We start from the raw sequence: 17,157 nt of genomic DNA, 5'->3' as shown, positions 1-17,157 counted from the left end.
CAGGCCTGTGGAGGAAGGAACTGGCTCTACTCAGTTCACTAATGATTTATGGAAGGAGCTGATTGATACAAAAGCTCTCCTTCCAATCTGGCTCATTTCAACAAGAATTTGAGCAAGGCACTGTGCTGGGGCTTCGTTCTGTTGTTTGTCCTTCCTTCTCCGAGAGGACCAGTGACATTGGGAGGTGATGTCATGACTTGCACTGAATTGGATTGAAGTGAGGGAGGGCTGTGCAAGGTCACCAACCTCACTCTTTCTTCCAGAGTCATTGGAATCCAATGGCTAGACATAGGTCAGGATGACTGGAGATGGTCTAGATGGCAGTGGGAGACCTTGGCATTTTTTTTCCTTTTTTTTGGTGGGGCAATGAGGGTTAAGTGACTTGCCCAGGGTCACACAGCTAGTAAGTGTCAAGTGTCTGAGGCCAAATTTGAACTCAGGTCCTCCTGAATCCAGGGCCGGTGCTTTATCCACTACACCACCTAGCTTCCTCAGCTTGGCCTTCTTAGGCTAAGGTCTTTCCCAGGTCTCAGTTCACCTGAGGCAACACCCTTTCCATGATTAAGGCTAAGTAAGACATGAGGCAGAGAAGGGTCTCCTTTATAGAATGTGGATTGGGGCTTTGAGGAGAAAACAAAGACCAGCCACTGCTTCCCAGGAGGTCATATTCTACTAGGTGGACTGGAGCCTGGCCTGTTTGAGTGGACCCCCTGCACTGATTTGGGCCGGTTGCTTTGTAAGCATTCTCTCACAAGTTTTTTCCTGAAGGTAGGTTTTGTCTCCCCAAGTAGCACAGAAGCCTCCTGAAGGCAGGAGCCATAGGTTCATTCTTCCAGTGGCTCTGGATAACCCCTGAGCTTCAGCCTGCCCCTTCTGAGGGTGGGGCCTTGGATGCAAACCAAACATGGCCCACAGCTAGGGCATTATCCCCAACAAAATGAACTACAGCATTTCTCAGCTTATCCCAAGGAAAACTGGGAGGTATCCAACACTCTGTCCTCTCCATGACAATGTCTAATCCTCTGAAGGGATTTTCTTCTCGGAGTGTGAAGCTGTCACCTGTCAATTCAAGCCTGAACCCCTCCCCTCCTATCCCGGGCATTATTCTGGTGCTGAGGACAGGGACAATTGAGGACAGGTGATCAGGTGGGAGGAGTGCCTGAGGGATGTGATGCCACACATTCCAGCCTTCTAGGACTCAACAGGGTTCTGGGAGAAGAAAAAAGGGGAGGGGGGAAGGCAGGTAGACATGAACAAAAAAATGGGAACTGAGGAGACAACTATAGGCTATCTCTTACCTGGAAACACTATTTGCTTGCTTCCTCATTAATTACTCATTCAAAACCCACAAGAACAGAAGTCTGCTGGGTAGCCAACCCCAGTAAAACACAGTTCTGAGCTCCTGTGGTGATACCAGCAAAGCCCCAGAAATCTGCATCACATCCTACCCCTCTCCACTCACCCCACAGACAAAATCACTCATTTAGCAGTCACATTAGAATATGCCAAATAAATAATTTTCCTTATTAATTCAACTCCCATTTAATCCAATTAGTCACACTATTTGGTGTGATTTCATAGGGGTAATGATTATTTCTGTTCTACTTGTCTAATTGGCATAATCAATAAATATTAATACTTATTTTATATATCTTATATTTAGGGATCATTAGAAAAGGTTAGATAGATTCTTTTTATATAAGGCTCCAAAACTTACTTACTTACTTACTTTCTTTCTTTTCGCAGGGCAATGAGGGTTAAGTGACTTGCTCAGAGTCACACAACTAGTAAGTGTCAAGTGTGTGAGGTCGAATTTGAACTCAGGTCCTCCTGAATCCAGGGCCGGTGCTTTATCCACTGAGCCACCTAGCTGCCCCCAAGCCTCAACACTTTAAACCACAAGTTATAAAGTTCACTTACTTAACCAAAGGATGCTAGCTAGAGGACCACCTGTTTGGCCTGCTGAGTGACCAAGGCCAGCATGGCTGGGAGGACCTCCAGACCACCATTCTTTTTTTCGGTTTTTGGCCTAATCATCACGACCAAGTCCTATGTAGTGGAGATGACCTAAGGATATGGAAAGTCCCCCAACTATTTTTGTTGCCCCTCCCCCTTTTGTCATCACCTTTTCTTGCCCAACATTAGGAGGTGCCCATCCCATGACTACTTAGTCAGTGGAGATGACCCTGGCCATGCCCATCCTCTGGTTATCAGGTCTGTCAGGAGAGTCAAGGTACATAGGTCTATCAACCAATGGCATTTTGGTCTGCTTCATCTGTGCATCTGGTACCAAGCACTTACTAAGGCCCTGGAGAAAGGGGGTATCTCAGAGCATGAGGAAGATCTGTGGTCCCATTCATTACAGTGGGCTGTGTCTCTTTAATAAATGATTTTTGGTTTGGAGCTCCACCTCAGCGATTTTTCTTTCGGATTGGACATTTTGCAGCCCATAAAGGGACGCTAACACTCACTCATTCTACCCACTGCGGATCCTGGCTTCAAACTTATGAAATCAGAATTGGGTGGTTTGGGACAAGGACACAGGGAATACAACAGGGTTGGAGGTATCCCAATTCCAGTGGTTTTTGCTCCAAAAAAGATTCATTCATCAGCATTTTCAAGTGACCGTGGAATTGCAAACCAGGGCGGATCCTTGGGATGTTCTCTATTGATAATCCATCAGTGCAGGGCAGTCCTGTCCTGCCTTCTATAGATCAGACCAAGCTTGGCAGTGATGCACTGAATGCATGCCTGATACAGCTCAAGCACCACCTTTGCATGAAGTACTTCCTGATCCTCTCAAGTGCCAGCACCTCAGCCCATAAGGTGATTGGTGCGTGCATGCAGGTGTGCGTGTGTAATACTCACAGGGGGACACAGTGTTGGAGTTGAGAAATCAGCAGAGCCCGGAGGAATGAAGAATGGCCAACCTGGGCCCATATCCAAAATGGAGGTCTCAAGAGGAATCCACTACTGTGAGAAGGGCGTGGTGGAGAGAAGTTCTAGGGAACGGTGGGGAGAGCTGTGCCAAAGAAGACTGGAGACTGAGCCAGGAAGAGCCACCCACTCAGCAGGCTCAAAAGTACAGACAAGGTCTCTGCCTTCCCCTCTCATTAAGCATTTTCCCTGAGACCCTGCCAGCTCTCCCTCAGACTTGGAGTGAAGGTGGGGAAATGACCTCTCTGCCCTCACCCAGCTGCCCTGGTGGCTGTGTGCACAAAGTAGCAAACACATTTGATTGATTAGGTGAGCCTGAGACTGGATTTTAGGCCCCGGCTGCAGCTTCTGCTTCACGCTGCTTTTCCTGGGCACAGGAGACAGAACGGTGCTCCTGAGATGGATGCTGGTAGCTTTGGCAGGAGCTCAAGAGCTGGAGCTTCTAAGGACAGGTGCTGAGCGGCAGTGGGGGATGCTTCCCAACTTCCACCCAAGGAGGACCCTAATGGGATCCTCTTGGAACACGAAATCTCGAGCCAGGATATGAACCTGCTCATTCTGTTCAGATGAAGGGGAAAGTGAAATCTGGTCCGCAGTCCCACAAACCTCTGGGCTGGCATTGCCCAGCAGCAAAGGTGAAAGGTGACATGTGTTTCTGCATCTTTTTAGAGGCCATGAGTCCTCTGTGACAGATTCCTGTTTCATGTTTTAAGTGTTTGTTAATCTGCACTCAGGTCTTTTGCATTTCCTTTGTCACTTATGTTGTGGCAAAGGAAATAAATACCTGATATCTACTACTTTGGATGCTGAGAAACTTTTCAAAAACAAGATCATATGAATTCCTTTTCAGTGACCCTAGACGTGAGTCATAAGCTTTTTAAAAGAGCTTTTCCTTGGGGCTTTTAATCCAGAATGTGGGCATAAAGAGCCAGAGAGTATAAAGAAAGTATTGGGATCCATTCTCTTTGGGTTCAGGCCCGCCACTAAGAAGAACTCCAGTCTGCTTAATTCCTAAATCACAATCCCCTTGTGGGAAAGGGTGCCACTTGCCCTGGGTCATAGGTAACACCTTTGGCAGGGCCAAGATTTGAACCTAGCTCCTGTGATTCCAAACCCATCATTTTTTTTCACTGTACCTCCCACCAGCCCCTCTTTAGCCTTTCCCTTTTCCCAAGCTTTGTCTGTCTCTAGTGTTTTCCATAGACCAGAAAAACTGGCATAACTAGCTACATTAAGAGGGCTATAGCTATATTCCTTACAATCCTGGAAGCAAGACAAGTAGCCTAGATTTCACCCTTATTTACTGTTGGTCTTTGATGTTTTGTCCAAAATTGTCATCAATATGGAAATAAATTGCTATGTCAGGAACAAAGTATGAAAGGAACAGATTTCAAAGTGGTTTAAAAAATTAATATAGCAACCTAGTCAGAGAGGATGACTGGCATTAGAAGGGAGAGTAATATAAGGTACAATATCTGGTTTTTTTAGTATGCCATCTGCATAGCACTTTTTATGGACTTCAAAGTATTTCATATACATTAATACTCCAGACAAGGGTAGAAAGGGCAGGATCCAAAAAGATCTTGACAGGCTAGAGCACTGGATTGAATCTATATCCTAAGTATTAAAGAAATCAATTTCACAAGTAATAATAATAATAGCTAACATTTATGTAGCGCCTACCATGTGCCAGGCACTATACTAAGCACTTTACATTTGTTATCCCATTTGGTCCTCACAACAATCATGGGAAGTAGGTGTTATCATTATCCCCAGGTTACAGATGAGGAAATTGAGGCTAATACAAGTTAAGTGACTTGCCTAGGGTCACACAGTTAGTAAGCATCTGAGGCCAGATTTAAACTCAGGTCTTCCAACTCCAGAACTGGTACTCTATCTACTTTGCCACCTACCTGGGAGGCAGCTATGTCATACAGTAATTTGTCTTCAAAAGATCTGAGGGTTTTAGCTGCCCATAAGCTCAATATGACTTAGCGGCCCGAGGTAGCAACCCCCAAAAGGTAATACCACCTTGGGCTGAGTTAAGAGGGGCCAAGCTTCCAGGAAAGAAGAAAGTGCTAACCGCTCTGTACTCTGCCCTAGTCAGACCTCATCTGCTGTATGGTACTCAGTTTGGGGAGCCATAGTTGAGGAGGAACATTGAAAAGCTAGAGAGTGTCCAGAGAAGGGTGATGTGGATGGTGAAGGGCTTTGAGTTCGGGATATATGGGGATCACCTGAAGGAGCTGAGCACATTTAGTGTGGAAAAGAGAAAACTCAGGATGGGCATAAGATCTGTCTTCAAGTGTTTGAAGGGTTGTCATTTGGGGGCAGTGGATAGAGTACCTGCCCTGGAGTCAAGAAGGACTATCTTCCTGAGTTCAAATCCAGCCTCTGATACTTACTAGCTGTGTGACCCTGGGTAGGTCACTTCACTCTGTTAGCCTCAGCTTCCTCATCTGTCAAATGAGTTGTGGAGACAAATGGCAAACCACTCCAATATCTTTGTCAAGAAAACCCCAGCGTAGCTAGGTGGCGCAGTGGATGGAGCACCGGCCCTGGAGTCAGGAGTACCTGAGTTCAAATCTAGCCTCAGATACTTAACACTTACTAGCTGTGTGACCCTGAGCAAGTCACTTAACCCCAATTGCCTCACCAAAAAAAAAAAAAAAAGAAAACCCCAAATGGGGTCATGAAGAGTCAGACACGACTGAAAAGACTGAATAACATCTGGAAGCAGGATTAAATAAATGGTCTGCTGGCCCCAGAGAAGAGAATTAGAAGCAATGCATGTTAGTTTCTAAAATGAGAGTTGCCCAAAGTGAAATAGGCCGCCCCTGGACATCATGTGTTTCTTGTCTTTGGAGGTGTGCAAGCGGGGGCTGGATGACCATAGTGCAGATTCTTTTAGGGTTTGGGTCACTGAGGTCCTTTCCAAATTTCAAATGCTATGATTCTGTGAATGTCTCATTTGAATCTCACAACTCCATGACATAAACAGAAGAAGAATTCCTACCTACATTTATAGTCAGTCGTTCAGTCAGTGAACATTATTAAGAACTCACTATGATCCAGGCATTGTGCTAAGTCCTGGAGACACAAAGAAAGGCAAAAGACCATGCTGACCCTTGAGGAACGGGGCAAGGCAACATACAAACAAGCTACATACAGGCTAACTAGAGAAAATCAACTGAAGGGAAGGCACTAGGATTATGAGGGATTAGGAAAGGCTTTCTGAAGAAGGTGGGATTTTCCTTGGGATTTTAATAGATGAGGGAACAAAGACATAAAGACAGGCGTGGGGAGGCAAAAGCTCCAGAACAGGTATGTTTAACCTCACACACCCATGACCTATGAAATGCTTCCATTACACAGACACAGACACAGACACACACACACACACACACACACACACACACGCATACACACACGCACACACATGTCCCTTATTTAATATCTAGCCTGGAGAGACCTTTGTAGTCTCAGTAGCCTTAGGAATCTAGAATTCAGAGTTAGGGTGGTATTTTGACCACAAAGAACTAGATTCCAATCCTGCCTCTCACACTTAGGTATATGACCATGGGCAGGTGACATAATCTTTCCCTTAATCTAAGCCTCCTTTTCTTCATTTGTAAAATGCCTGTAGTATCTACCTCCCCACAACTGTTGTGGGATTCAAATGAGGGAATATATGTAAAGTACTTTGCAAAATTTGAATTCCTCTGTAGATGTTTAGTATTAGTAATTCACTAATGCTACATGTACTAGTGTAGGTATAAAGTTAGAGTGTCACCAAAAATGTGCTTAGTGACTCTATTAGCCTACATTCCTGTTTCCTAGGTGGACCACAGAAGATAACAGAATTAACATTAGCTTCTCATGAAGTCTTTTTGTGTTGCTGTTTTTTTAACCTGGGTGTCTCTACTTCATCCAGGCTGGACACAGCAATCACATCCTACTGCTGATCGGCATAGAAGCTCTGACCTGCTCTGTCTCTGACAAAGGCCAGTTTGCCCCTTTTTAGGCGGCCTGGTAGTCCCTGATCCTGGAGGCCCACTGTACTGGTTCAAGACAATGCAGACAACTGATCAGCATTCCCTACTGAAGCCCAGAACTCCTGAGCTGAAGCGACACAGTAGCCCCAGCCTCCCCAGTAGGAGGCAATACAGATGTGCACCACCATGAAGTCTTTCTTACTTAGGCTGCCTGTCCCTTCACTTAGTGGACTTCGGTGAAATGAGAAAGGGGGCTGATATTTTGGGGCTCTTTCTCTGTCCTGCTCTACTCTGTAGCCCTCAAATATGAGCTATGGAAAAAGAATAGGCTCACTCAGGCCTAGACAGTTAACAGACCTAACTCAGTCAGTTAGTTAATAAATGTTTCTGTTTGCCCCTCCTAGAAATGGTGCACTGTACTGAGAACTGACTTACCTGGCACTTTCAAAGGTGGCAGATGCAGTCTTTCCAACAGCCCCAAATCCAACTCCAACAGCAAGACCCTCTAAAGGAGACACAAAGTGAACGCCCTTATGGTTAGGAGTCAGTGCCCATTCTTCATGATGCTATCTGTTGACTACATACCATGATCATCATTACAACAGTTCACATGCCTACAGTACTTGAAGATTTTATAATAGTAATAGTTTTTATATATTATACTTGAAAGTTTGCAACATAGTTCATATCCTTTCTCTCATCTAATACAGTAACCCCAGTAGAGAGGAAGGTTCTGCAGGGTTTATTATCCCAATTTTACAGATGAAGAAACTGAGGCAGAGAGAAGTTAAATGATTTGCTCATGGTCACACAATCAGTAAATCTCAGAGGCAGGATCTGAATCCAGGACTTCTTGACTCAAAGTCCAGTGTTCTATCTACTATGCCACAGCAATGTCTTTCTCTCTCAAAGCATTTCCCCCATAGCAATTCTATATGGTAATTAGAGAAAGCAGTATTATCCACATTTTATGGATGAAAAAATAGAGGTTCAGAGCGTTTGTGACTTGCTCATGGTTATTTAACAAAGACTTGAATTCAGAGTTAGTACTTAAATTCAAATCATCTGAAAAATCACATTCTCTTTCTTTTTTTCTTTTTTGGTGGGACAATGAGGGTTAAGTGACTTGCCTAGGGTCACACAGCTAGTAAGTGTCAAGTATCTGAGGCTGGATTTAAACTCAGGTCCTCCTGATTCCAGGGCTGGTACTTTATCCACTGCACCATTTAGCTGCCCACACATTCTCTTTCTGCTATTGTATGCTGCTTACGATTATCATAATCGAGCACCTTTTGAACATTTCTTGGTGGAAAAGCATCATGTTTTTGCGGGAACTATTTTTTTAAAGGTGGCTCCAAGAAATCTTTGAAATCAAGACAGAACTCCTTTGCTCCCATCCCTCCCTGACTTGTATCACATTTATCTGGCTATCTCTCTCCAGGAGAACTTAAACTCCTGGAGGGCAGGAACTCTGTTAGTTATCATCCTATCTCCAACATCCAACATGGTGTTTTATGAACATAGTGGGATCTTGATAATTATTTACTGCATAAATAAGCTGATGTGGGAAGGTACAAAACATCAGTGTTGGAGGGGCAGGGTTCAAATGTCAGCTTTGCTATTTACTTGGAAAGTCACTCAACCTTCATGTTCTGCTTTTGTTAAGATGAAAAAATTGGACTAAATAATGTAAGACTCTAAGAACACAGTTTCTGGCACATAGTAAGTTCTTAATAAATGCTTGTTCACTTGTTGTTGACTATCATCTTGGTATGGTCCATTCTGGAGGTAGAGAAATAGATAAAAATGACTTTTCCAAAAACTGTCCAGGACCAAAATTCCAGGATCACATTCCTGGTTTGCTAAAAATTGGTCATAGGTTTACTAATAAAGTCATTTGCTACTCTTAAATGAAATGAGTTTATGGAAAGTTATAAAGGAAAAGGGCTGCCTATATACCTAGTGGTCTTGGACAAAGTAGGTAGAATAAATCACAAAACATTCATTCATTCTAGAATGAACTTTTAGGGATCATCTAGCTCAACCTCCTTAATACTATGACCATGCTTGATTCACAAGCCATAATTTTGGGTGATCTTTCAATTTTAAAAATATATTGGAGGGGGCAGCTAGGTGGCGCAGTGGATAAAGTACTGGCCCTGGATTCAGGAGTACCTGAGTTCAAATCTGGCCTCAGACACTTGACACTTACTAGCTGTGTGACCTTGGGCAAGTCACTCAATCCTCATTGCCCCACCCCCAATATACATATATGTGTATGTGTGTGTGTGTGTGTATGTATATGTATATATTTTTATTTTTCCAAATTACATGTAAAAACAATTTTTAACATTAATTTTCTGAAATTTTGAGTCCCAAAATACCTCCTCCTCCTTCTCTCCCCTGGAGAAGGCAAGCACTTTGATGTAGATTATACACGTGCAGCCATACAAAACACGTTTCCACATTAGCCGTGTTGCAAAAGGAAACAGAACAACGCCACCCCCACCCCCACCCCCAAGATAAAGTGAAAAATAAGTATGCTTCAATCTGCTTTCAGACTCCATCAGTTCTTTCTCTGGAAGTGGAGAGCATTTTTCACTATAAGTTCTTAGGAACTGTCTTGGATCATTCTGTTGCTGAGAATAGCTAAGTCATTCATAGTTGACCATAATGCGATATTGCTGTTACTGTGTACAGTATTCTCCTGGTTCTGCTCACTTCCCTTTGTATCTGTTCATGTAAGTCTTTCCAGGTTTTTCTGAAAGCATCCTGTTAATCATTTCTGTTTTTTTTTTCTTTTTGCAGAGCAATGGGGGTTAAGTGACTTGCCTTGGGTCACAAAGCTAGTAAGCGTCAAGTGTCTGAGGCTGGTTTTGAACTCAGGTCGTCCAGTGCCAGTGCTTTATCCACTGCGCCACCTAGCTGCCTCCCTATTCATCATTTCTTATAACAAAATAGTATTCCATCATATACCACATCTTGCGGTATATACCACAATCATATACCACAACTTGTCCAGCCATTCCCCAGTTCATGGGCATCCCCTTAATTTCTAATTTTCTGCCATCAAAAAAAGATCCACTAGGGGCAGCTAGGTGATGCAGTGGATAAAGCACTGGCCCTGGATTCAGGAAGACCTGAGTTCAAATCCAGCCTCAGACACTTGACACTTACTAGCTGTGTGACCCTGGGCAAGTCACTTAACCCTCATTGCCCCCCCCCCCAAAGAGCCACTAAAAGTATTTTTGGACATATAGGTCATCTTACTTTTTCTGTGATCTCCTTGGGATACAGAACTAGTAGCTGTATTGCTGGCTTAAAGGGTATGCACAGTTTTACAGCCCTTTGGGTATAGTTCCAGATTGCTCTCCAGAATGGTTGGATTAGTTCACAACTCCACCAACAATGCATTTCAACATTTGCCATTTTCCCTTTCTATCATATCAGCTAATCTGATAGGTATGAGGGGATGATTTTTCTGAAACAAGGAGGGGGCCTCAGGGCTAATACACCCTGCTGTGGTATGGATTACCACACATGGTTTTTGAGGATCTCTAGTTGCAGGTTCTCTAATAATCTCTCAATATAGGCGTCTTGGGTTCTCTGATAGGGTAATATGCAAGCCCCTAATGAGCCAATATAGCTGGACCAGCTGTGCAACCAGATTTTCTAAACACTAACAAGAGAATATGGATTTTTCTTTTCCATGTTTAAAAGGTTCCTGAGACCTAACTCTTGACACTGGCTTTTTCTCCCCACTGTGGGGATGGTCTCTTTTCTAACTCCTCCTCACCATTCAAATGAGGCCTTGGGTTGAAGATACCAAAGATAAAGTTTCTTTCCTTAGTTCTTCTCTGAATTTACTTCTTTGCTTCCATCTGGCCACAAGTTATTTCATTGCAGAAAGGGGTCACTCCAGGAACCTTTAATAGCTAACAACAGCTAAAGTTCTATTTGGTACTTACCATATACCAGACATCACACTAAGCACTTTATAATTATTGTCTCATTTGATCTTCACAAAAACCCCTCAGAGGTAGGTACTATTATCGTTCCTATTTTACAGATGAGGAAACTGAGGCAAATGGAGGTTAAGTGACTTGTCTAGGGTCACACAGCTAGTAAGTGTCTGAGGTCACATTTGAACTCAGCTCTTCCTGACTCCAAGGCCCAGAACTCCATCCACTGCACCACCAAGCCACCCTAATAAAAATGACAAGTGCATATAATATAAATAGGATATTTTGGTGGGGTTACAGGCATCTCAATTCCTCCCCCACCCCTCACTACTTTAAAATCCAATTTAAGTTCTAACTCTTTGGCAAAGCCTTTCCTGATTTTCTCAGACTATACCAACCCCCTCCCTGTCCCCATAAAGGTCAATCCCCCAGGGTTTAACTCAAATGTGTAAACTGTCTCGATCTTGAGATAGTGATCAGGGAAAGTCTAGACAGAGAGCCACAAAGTCTTTCCAGGAAATCACAGGTTTGCAGGAAACAACACTAAATGGAGACACAAAAGAAGCAGAGATGAGAAGGCATCTGAGTGGGACAAAAGGGAAATGAGGAACTGTCTCCAGACACAATGGGGAAGGAGGATTATCTCAACAGCATGTAGGAGCAAACTGCATTTAGCTTTTGTTGATAGTGAGTCATGTAGCCTGTGCAGGTTCCAGTGGTAGGCAAGACCTACCTGAGAGGAGAGTGTCTTGATCATCTAGCATTCACTCTCCTAGGCAGCCACATCCAGGTGGGTTCTCTAACTCTTAAGGACTATATAAGTACCTGAGGAAGATGGTGGTCCATCGGAGAGGGAAGGGGCAGGGGGAGTCATTCTCATTTTTCATGGGTTCAGCTTTGAGTATTTTGCATTTTTTGTCAAGTTAAAGAAAACTTGTCCAATATTCAATGTTTGTGGACCTGAATGCTTGCCTGGAAGCCAATGGCCCTTAGGATGACACAAGCCAAATTCTGATGTTGCCATGGAAAATCTGGGTGGGAGAATGGATCAGATACCAATGTGCCCAGGGGAGAGCCTGGGTATGGACAAAATGAGCCAAAGAGGATATTAATTATTGATAAGTCTCCAAGATTGAACTTGGGTCTAAATGAACATTGATAATAGACCAGTCAACAGTTTACATACATAAAGTGCTTTACAAACTTTCTTATGTAAACTTTTTATTTCCTCTAGAACCTAGCACAGTATTCTGCACTGAGCAGAAGCTTAACCAATATTTGCAGGATTGAAGGCAGCAGGGTATAATGAAAAGAATACTAAGGACTATGCCAGGTCTACAAAGAGAGTAAAGAAAGAAGAAAAGGTCAAATATTGACAAAGCTATTCATAACAGTTCTTTTTGTAGTGGCAAAAGACTGGAATCTAAGGGGGTGCCCATCAACTGGGTTGTGCTATATGAATGTAATGGAATACTACTGTGTCATAAAAAATGAGGGAAAAGATAGTCAGAAAGAGGCATGGGAAGATTTGTGTAAACTGATGCAGAATAAAGTGAGGCAGAACTGAAGAACAATTTATACAACATCATTATTAGAAAAATGAAAAATTTTGAGACTTAAGGAAGGATTCTGATCAACTAATGATCAACCATGATTCTAGAGGACTAATAAAAAGCATGGCCCACTTCATCACAGAGACATGATGGACTAGCAAGCAGAATAAAAAAATGTTCAGTTGTTTCAGTCAAGTCTGACTCTTTGTTAGCCCATTTGTGGTTTTCTTGGCAAAGATACTTAAGTGGTTTGCCATTTCCTTTTCCAGCTCATTTTACAGATTGGGGAAACTGAGGCAAACAAGGTTAAATGACTTGCCCAGGATCACATAGCTAAGAAGTATCAAAGGCTGGATTTGAACTCAGGTCTTCTTAACTTCAGGCCTTGTGCTCCACCTACCTGCCCTGAACAGGTAATATGAGATTACACTTTGCTTGACTGCTTATGTGATATAGACGCTCTGGATTCGTTAATTCCTCCCTCCCAACTTTCCTTCTTCTTTTCCTTCCTTCCTTCCAGGTTGAGGGGTGGGGTAGGAGAGGTATGAGAGAGGGGAAAAATGAATATTTAATCATTGAAAAAATTAAACATTTTTTTAAAGGAAAGAAGACTAGATCTGCATTCAAAAGACTCAAATCACACCAACACACCTCTGCAGATCAGTTGCTTGCTAACTGATCATCTGTAAAATGGAGCTAGACTTGACCTCCGAGGTCTCTTCCAATTCTAAAATTCTCCAAGTTTACAAAATGAATGGAAGTCATATATCTTTGAGGAAGGGCCTGGATAAACCCTCCATGTTTTCCAGTTTTTCTGATGCATCTTACAAGGTCATCTGGGCTGGCCACATAGAGAAAGGTGTGTATCAGTAAGCCAATAACAACAGATGGCCACCTCTTCCCTTCTTAAAGATCTCAGCCTAATTAGTGAGTCTGACCCTAATAGGACCACAGCCAAAAGCACCAGAACTAGACCACAGCTGAACCAGTGTGGCTTAGGGGGAGCTGCTAGGCAGCATTCCACAGAATGAATGGCCATCCATGTAGCCGTTAGAGACAGCGTCTGAGCCAGCTGAATCCACAGAGGAAAGGAGTATGATCTCTGCTTCCTGGGATGCTACAGTCTGACCATGTCCAGAGCCCCGTTCCTCTACTCACAACCAGTAGCAGTGCAGGATTTTCTGCCCCAGGGCTGAGGGATATTCCTGGCAACCAAGAATTTGTTGTGCGGATGCTGGCACTGGCACCAACTTCCATTTGGGAAAAGAAAGATGAAGGAGTAATGGGGGAGGAGAGAACAATAATCACCAAGAATATAAGCAGGATTAAAAACTTGGGAGTCAATCAAATGGAAGCTCAGCACACATCCCATCCATGGAGAGAGTATAAATGACACAATTAAGTCAAGTTCTGGAGATCAACAGATGGTGCAGAGAACCTGCTGGGTAGAAAAAGAAGGGAGGAAAGCTATGGATTCAGGCTCACACCCCAGGTGCTCAACTAAAAGTGCAAATTAGGAAGGTAATTAAGACAAGAAAGCAACGTGACTGGAGCATTATTAATGTGTTCTTGGCTCTTTTCCGTTCCTGCTATCAATTCTAGCAGGAAAAAACAAAAGTGCAAGCAAGATGCCAGTTCAGGATTTAAAAGTTCTGATGCCTACTATGTGCCAGGCATGATGCTAAGTGCTCTACAAATATCATCTCATTTAATCCTCACAATAACCCTGAGAGATAGGTGCTATTATCCCCATTTTACAACTGAAGAAACTGAGGAAGGCAGAGGTTAAGTGACTTTAGGATCACACAGCTAGTAAATGTCCAAAACTGGATATGAACTCAAGTTTTCCTGACTCCAGGACCAGAACTCTACCCAGTATGCCACCAAGCTGGCCTAAGAAAATTGGGGAGAGGAAGGCAACAGATATTTATTAAGTGCCTACTATGTGCCAGGTATTTTGCTAAGTACTTTACAAATATTGTCTCCTTTGACCCTCACAACGACCCTGAGAGGTAGATGTAATTATTAGCATCTCTATTTTAAAGCTGAAGAAATTGAGGTGGACAGATGCTAAATCACAGCTCTGGCCTAGGAGCTTTGAGGTCCCTAACACTATCCTGAAATGGCAGAGAGGATCCTGAAGAACCAACATTCTAAACCTCAAAGATCCAGTGGGGCCCAACCCAGGGAGGTGGAGGTCAGTGAAGGAATACAGGAGACCCAAAGGGAGACGAAGCAAAGAGGAGTCCAAATCAGAGCTTGGCCTTGACAAAAAGCCCCTGCTCAGGAAGCAAAGCTGCAGACAAGAATAAGCAAGACACTGCTGCTGTTACTGGTGTTGTCATTTTCGTCATTTCTGACTATTCATGACTTTATTTGGGGTTTTTTTGGAAAAGCTACTGGAGTAGTTTGTCATTTCCTTCTCCAGCTCATTCGACAGATGAGGGAACTGAGGCAAACAGGGTTAAGTGACTTGCCCAGGGTTACACAACTAGTAAGTATTTGAGGCTAGATTTGAACTCACAAAGATGTCTTCCTCACACGAGGTCCAAATAAAACACTAACCAATATCAAAAGTTATGGCAAATCTGAAGATCTTCCAATAGAGTAAGCAATTACCTAACAACTACAAATATAAAGACTCAAAGGGAAAAAAGATTTTCCATGAGAACAATATGAATTGTTCTCTTTTGTTCTAGAAGAAATGAAGCAAGAAAAAAACCAGTGAAATAGTCTAGAGGAAAGAAGTCAAGAAGTATTTATTAAGCAACTACTATGTAGGGGCAACTAGGTGGCACAGTGGATAGAGCACCTGCCCTGGAGTCAGGAGGACCTGAGTTCAAATTGTGGAAACTTATTTTGATTTGGGGACCCTACCTTTGGGCTGAGATTGGAAAGCCTTAGGCCCTCAGGGTCTCTTCCCAGCCCCTCCCCCTCTGCTTCAGCTGAGCCCAAAAGCCCCATGGGCTGTACAAGGCGCCAGGTCAGAAAGCTGGGGGAAAAAAAGCCCCCAGCTCCCTCCGACCTGAGCGGAGCTATCCGAAAGATCCCGGATAGCCTGTGCTGAGGCATGAGCTGCTCGAGTACCCTCCCCACCCCACACCAGCCATAGCCCTGGCTGGAGGGGGTTTGGAGTTAGAATAAAGGACCTGAGTGCCCTCAGGCAAGCAGCAGCTTAAGGCCCTTACTATATTAAAAAAGTTCCTGGCACAGCAGGTGGGAAAGAGACACAGTGGAAAGAGACCCACTGCAACGCAGTCAGGTTGTACATTTTATTTCCCTGTATTCTTAATTTTAAATAGTATCTCATAAATAAACTCTGCTTTGATTATTTAGTTAAGAGCCTTCTTAATCTTTAGTTTATCAATTTGGGAGTAGAGCAGTATGGTGGAACTTTAAAAACGGCCCACATTAAATTAACAGCAGTCAGATAGCCAGTTAGTCAACAGTCCGCAGATTAGTCCTCCAGTCAACTTTAGCCCCTGAAATTAGGCCTAGTTAATAAAAATATTCCACAAAATCTGGCCTCAGACACTTGACACTTACTAGCTATGTGACCCTAGGGAAGTCACTTAACCCCAATTGCCTCACTAAAAACAAAAAAACAAAAAACTGCTATGTACCAGGCACTAAATGCTAAAGGGGGAACCCCCCAAAAAAAACACAAAAAAGGAGCAGAAAAAAAGTAGTAAGCCTTATCCAAGTAACAGATTCTCTGAAAACTAGAATAGATTAAAATTGAAAGCAACGACTCTATGAGACGGCAATAAATATTAGAACAAAATTAAAATATAAGAAATTATATGTCTAATATTAAAAACTGAACTGGAAAAGAGGACAAACAGACATAATTTAAGAATCATTGGATTCCCTGAAAGCCATGATTTAAAAAAAAAAGCCTGGACAGTACATTTTTAAAAATCACAAATGAAGACTGACTAGATCTATCAGAAGGCAAATGGCATCAAATGGCAAAGCAAAGCTAGAATCAAGAGATCATCTGAAAGAATCCTCCAAAAGAAAAGCCTTAGGAGTGTCATTCAAAATCCAGAGACCCACAACAAAGAAAAAAGCCTGCAAGTATCAAGAACAAAGCAGTTCAAGGACCAAGAAACTATAGACAAGATCACACAAGATCTCACATCTTCTACAAATGAGAGGAAACAATGGAAAACCTATTTCAAAAGGAGTGATGTAGCAAGCAAGAATAGAGGAAACCCTGAGGGAAATAAAAGAATCTTGAGGCTCATAAAGTGAAGCTAACTGGAGACTTCAATATCCCAAAGTATTGCTTATAAGATGCATGGGAGAGGGCAGTTAGGTGGCACAGTAGATAAAGCACTGGCCCTGGATTCAGGAGGACCTGAGTTCAAATCCAGCCTCAGACACTTGACACTTACTAGCTGTGTGACCCTGGGCAAGTCACTTAACCCTCATTGCCCTAAAAAAAAAAAAGAAGAAGAAGCTTGGGAGGACTGGCTGAGAGTTCTTGTCACCTAGTCTGATGTTTTAGGCAGTAACCAATCAGTAAGATGAGGTCCACCAGTGGTCTGAAAACTTAGGTTCAAATCCTACCAAGATTTTTACTATATATCCAAGTCACTTAACTGATCTCTCAAAGCCTCAATTTTCTCATCTGTAAAATGGGGCCAACAGTATTGCACTACTTCACAGAGTTGCTATAAGGAAAGAACTTTGCAAAACATGAAG

The 17,157-nt window shown here is 43.0% G+C and overlaps 1 protein-coding gene across 2 annotated transcripts in view; it reads right to left on the bottom strand.

Moving 5' to 3' along the window:
• The window catches only part of SLC39A11 (solute carrier family 39 member 11), a 493,527-nt gene that overhangs the window by 109,727 nt on the left and 366,643 nt on the right, over positions 1–17,157 (bottom strand). For both annotated transcript variants that reach the window (XM_044004208.1, XM_044004207.1), the window contains exon 7: positions 7,368–7,437. In XM_044004208.1, coding sequence (XP_043860143.1) covers positions 7,368–7,437 — 70 coding nt within the window. The remainder of the gene's footprint in view (positions 1–7,367; positions 7,438–17,157) is intronic.

This window comes from Dromiciops gliroides, chromosome 4, assembly GCF_019393635.1.
Source record: "Dromiciops gliroides isolate mDroGli1 chromosome 4, mDroGli1.pri, whole genome shotgun sequence".
In the NCBI taxonomy this organism is placed as follows: Eukaryota; Metazoa; Chordata; class Mammalia; order Microbiotheria; family Microbiotheriidae; genus Dromiciops; species Dromiciops gliroides.
This window is presented reverse-complemented; position numbering and strand designations above follow the sequence as displayed.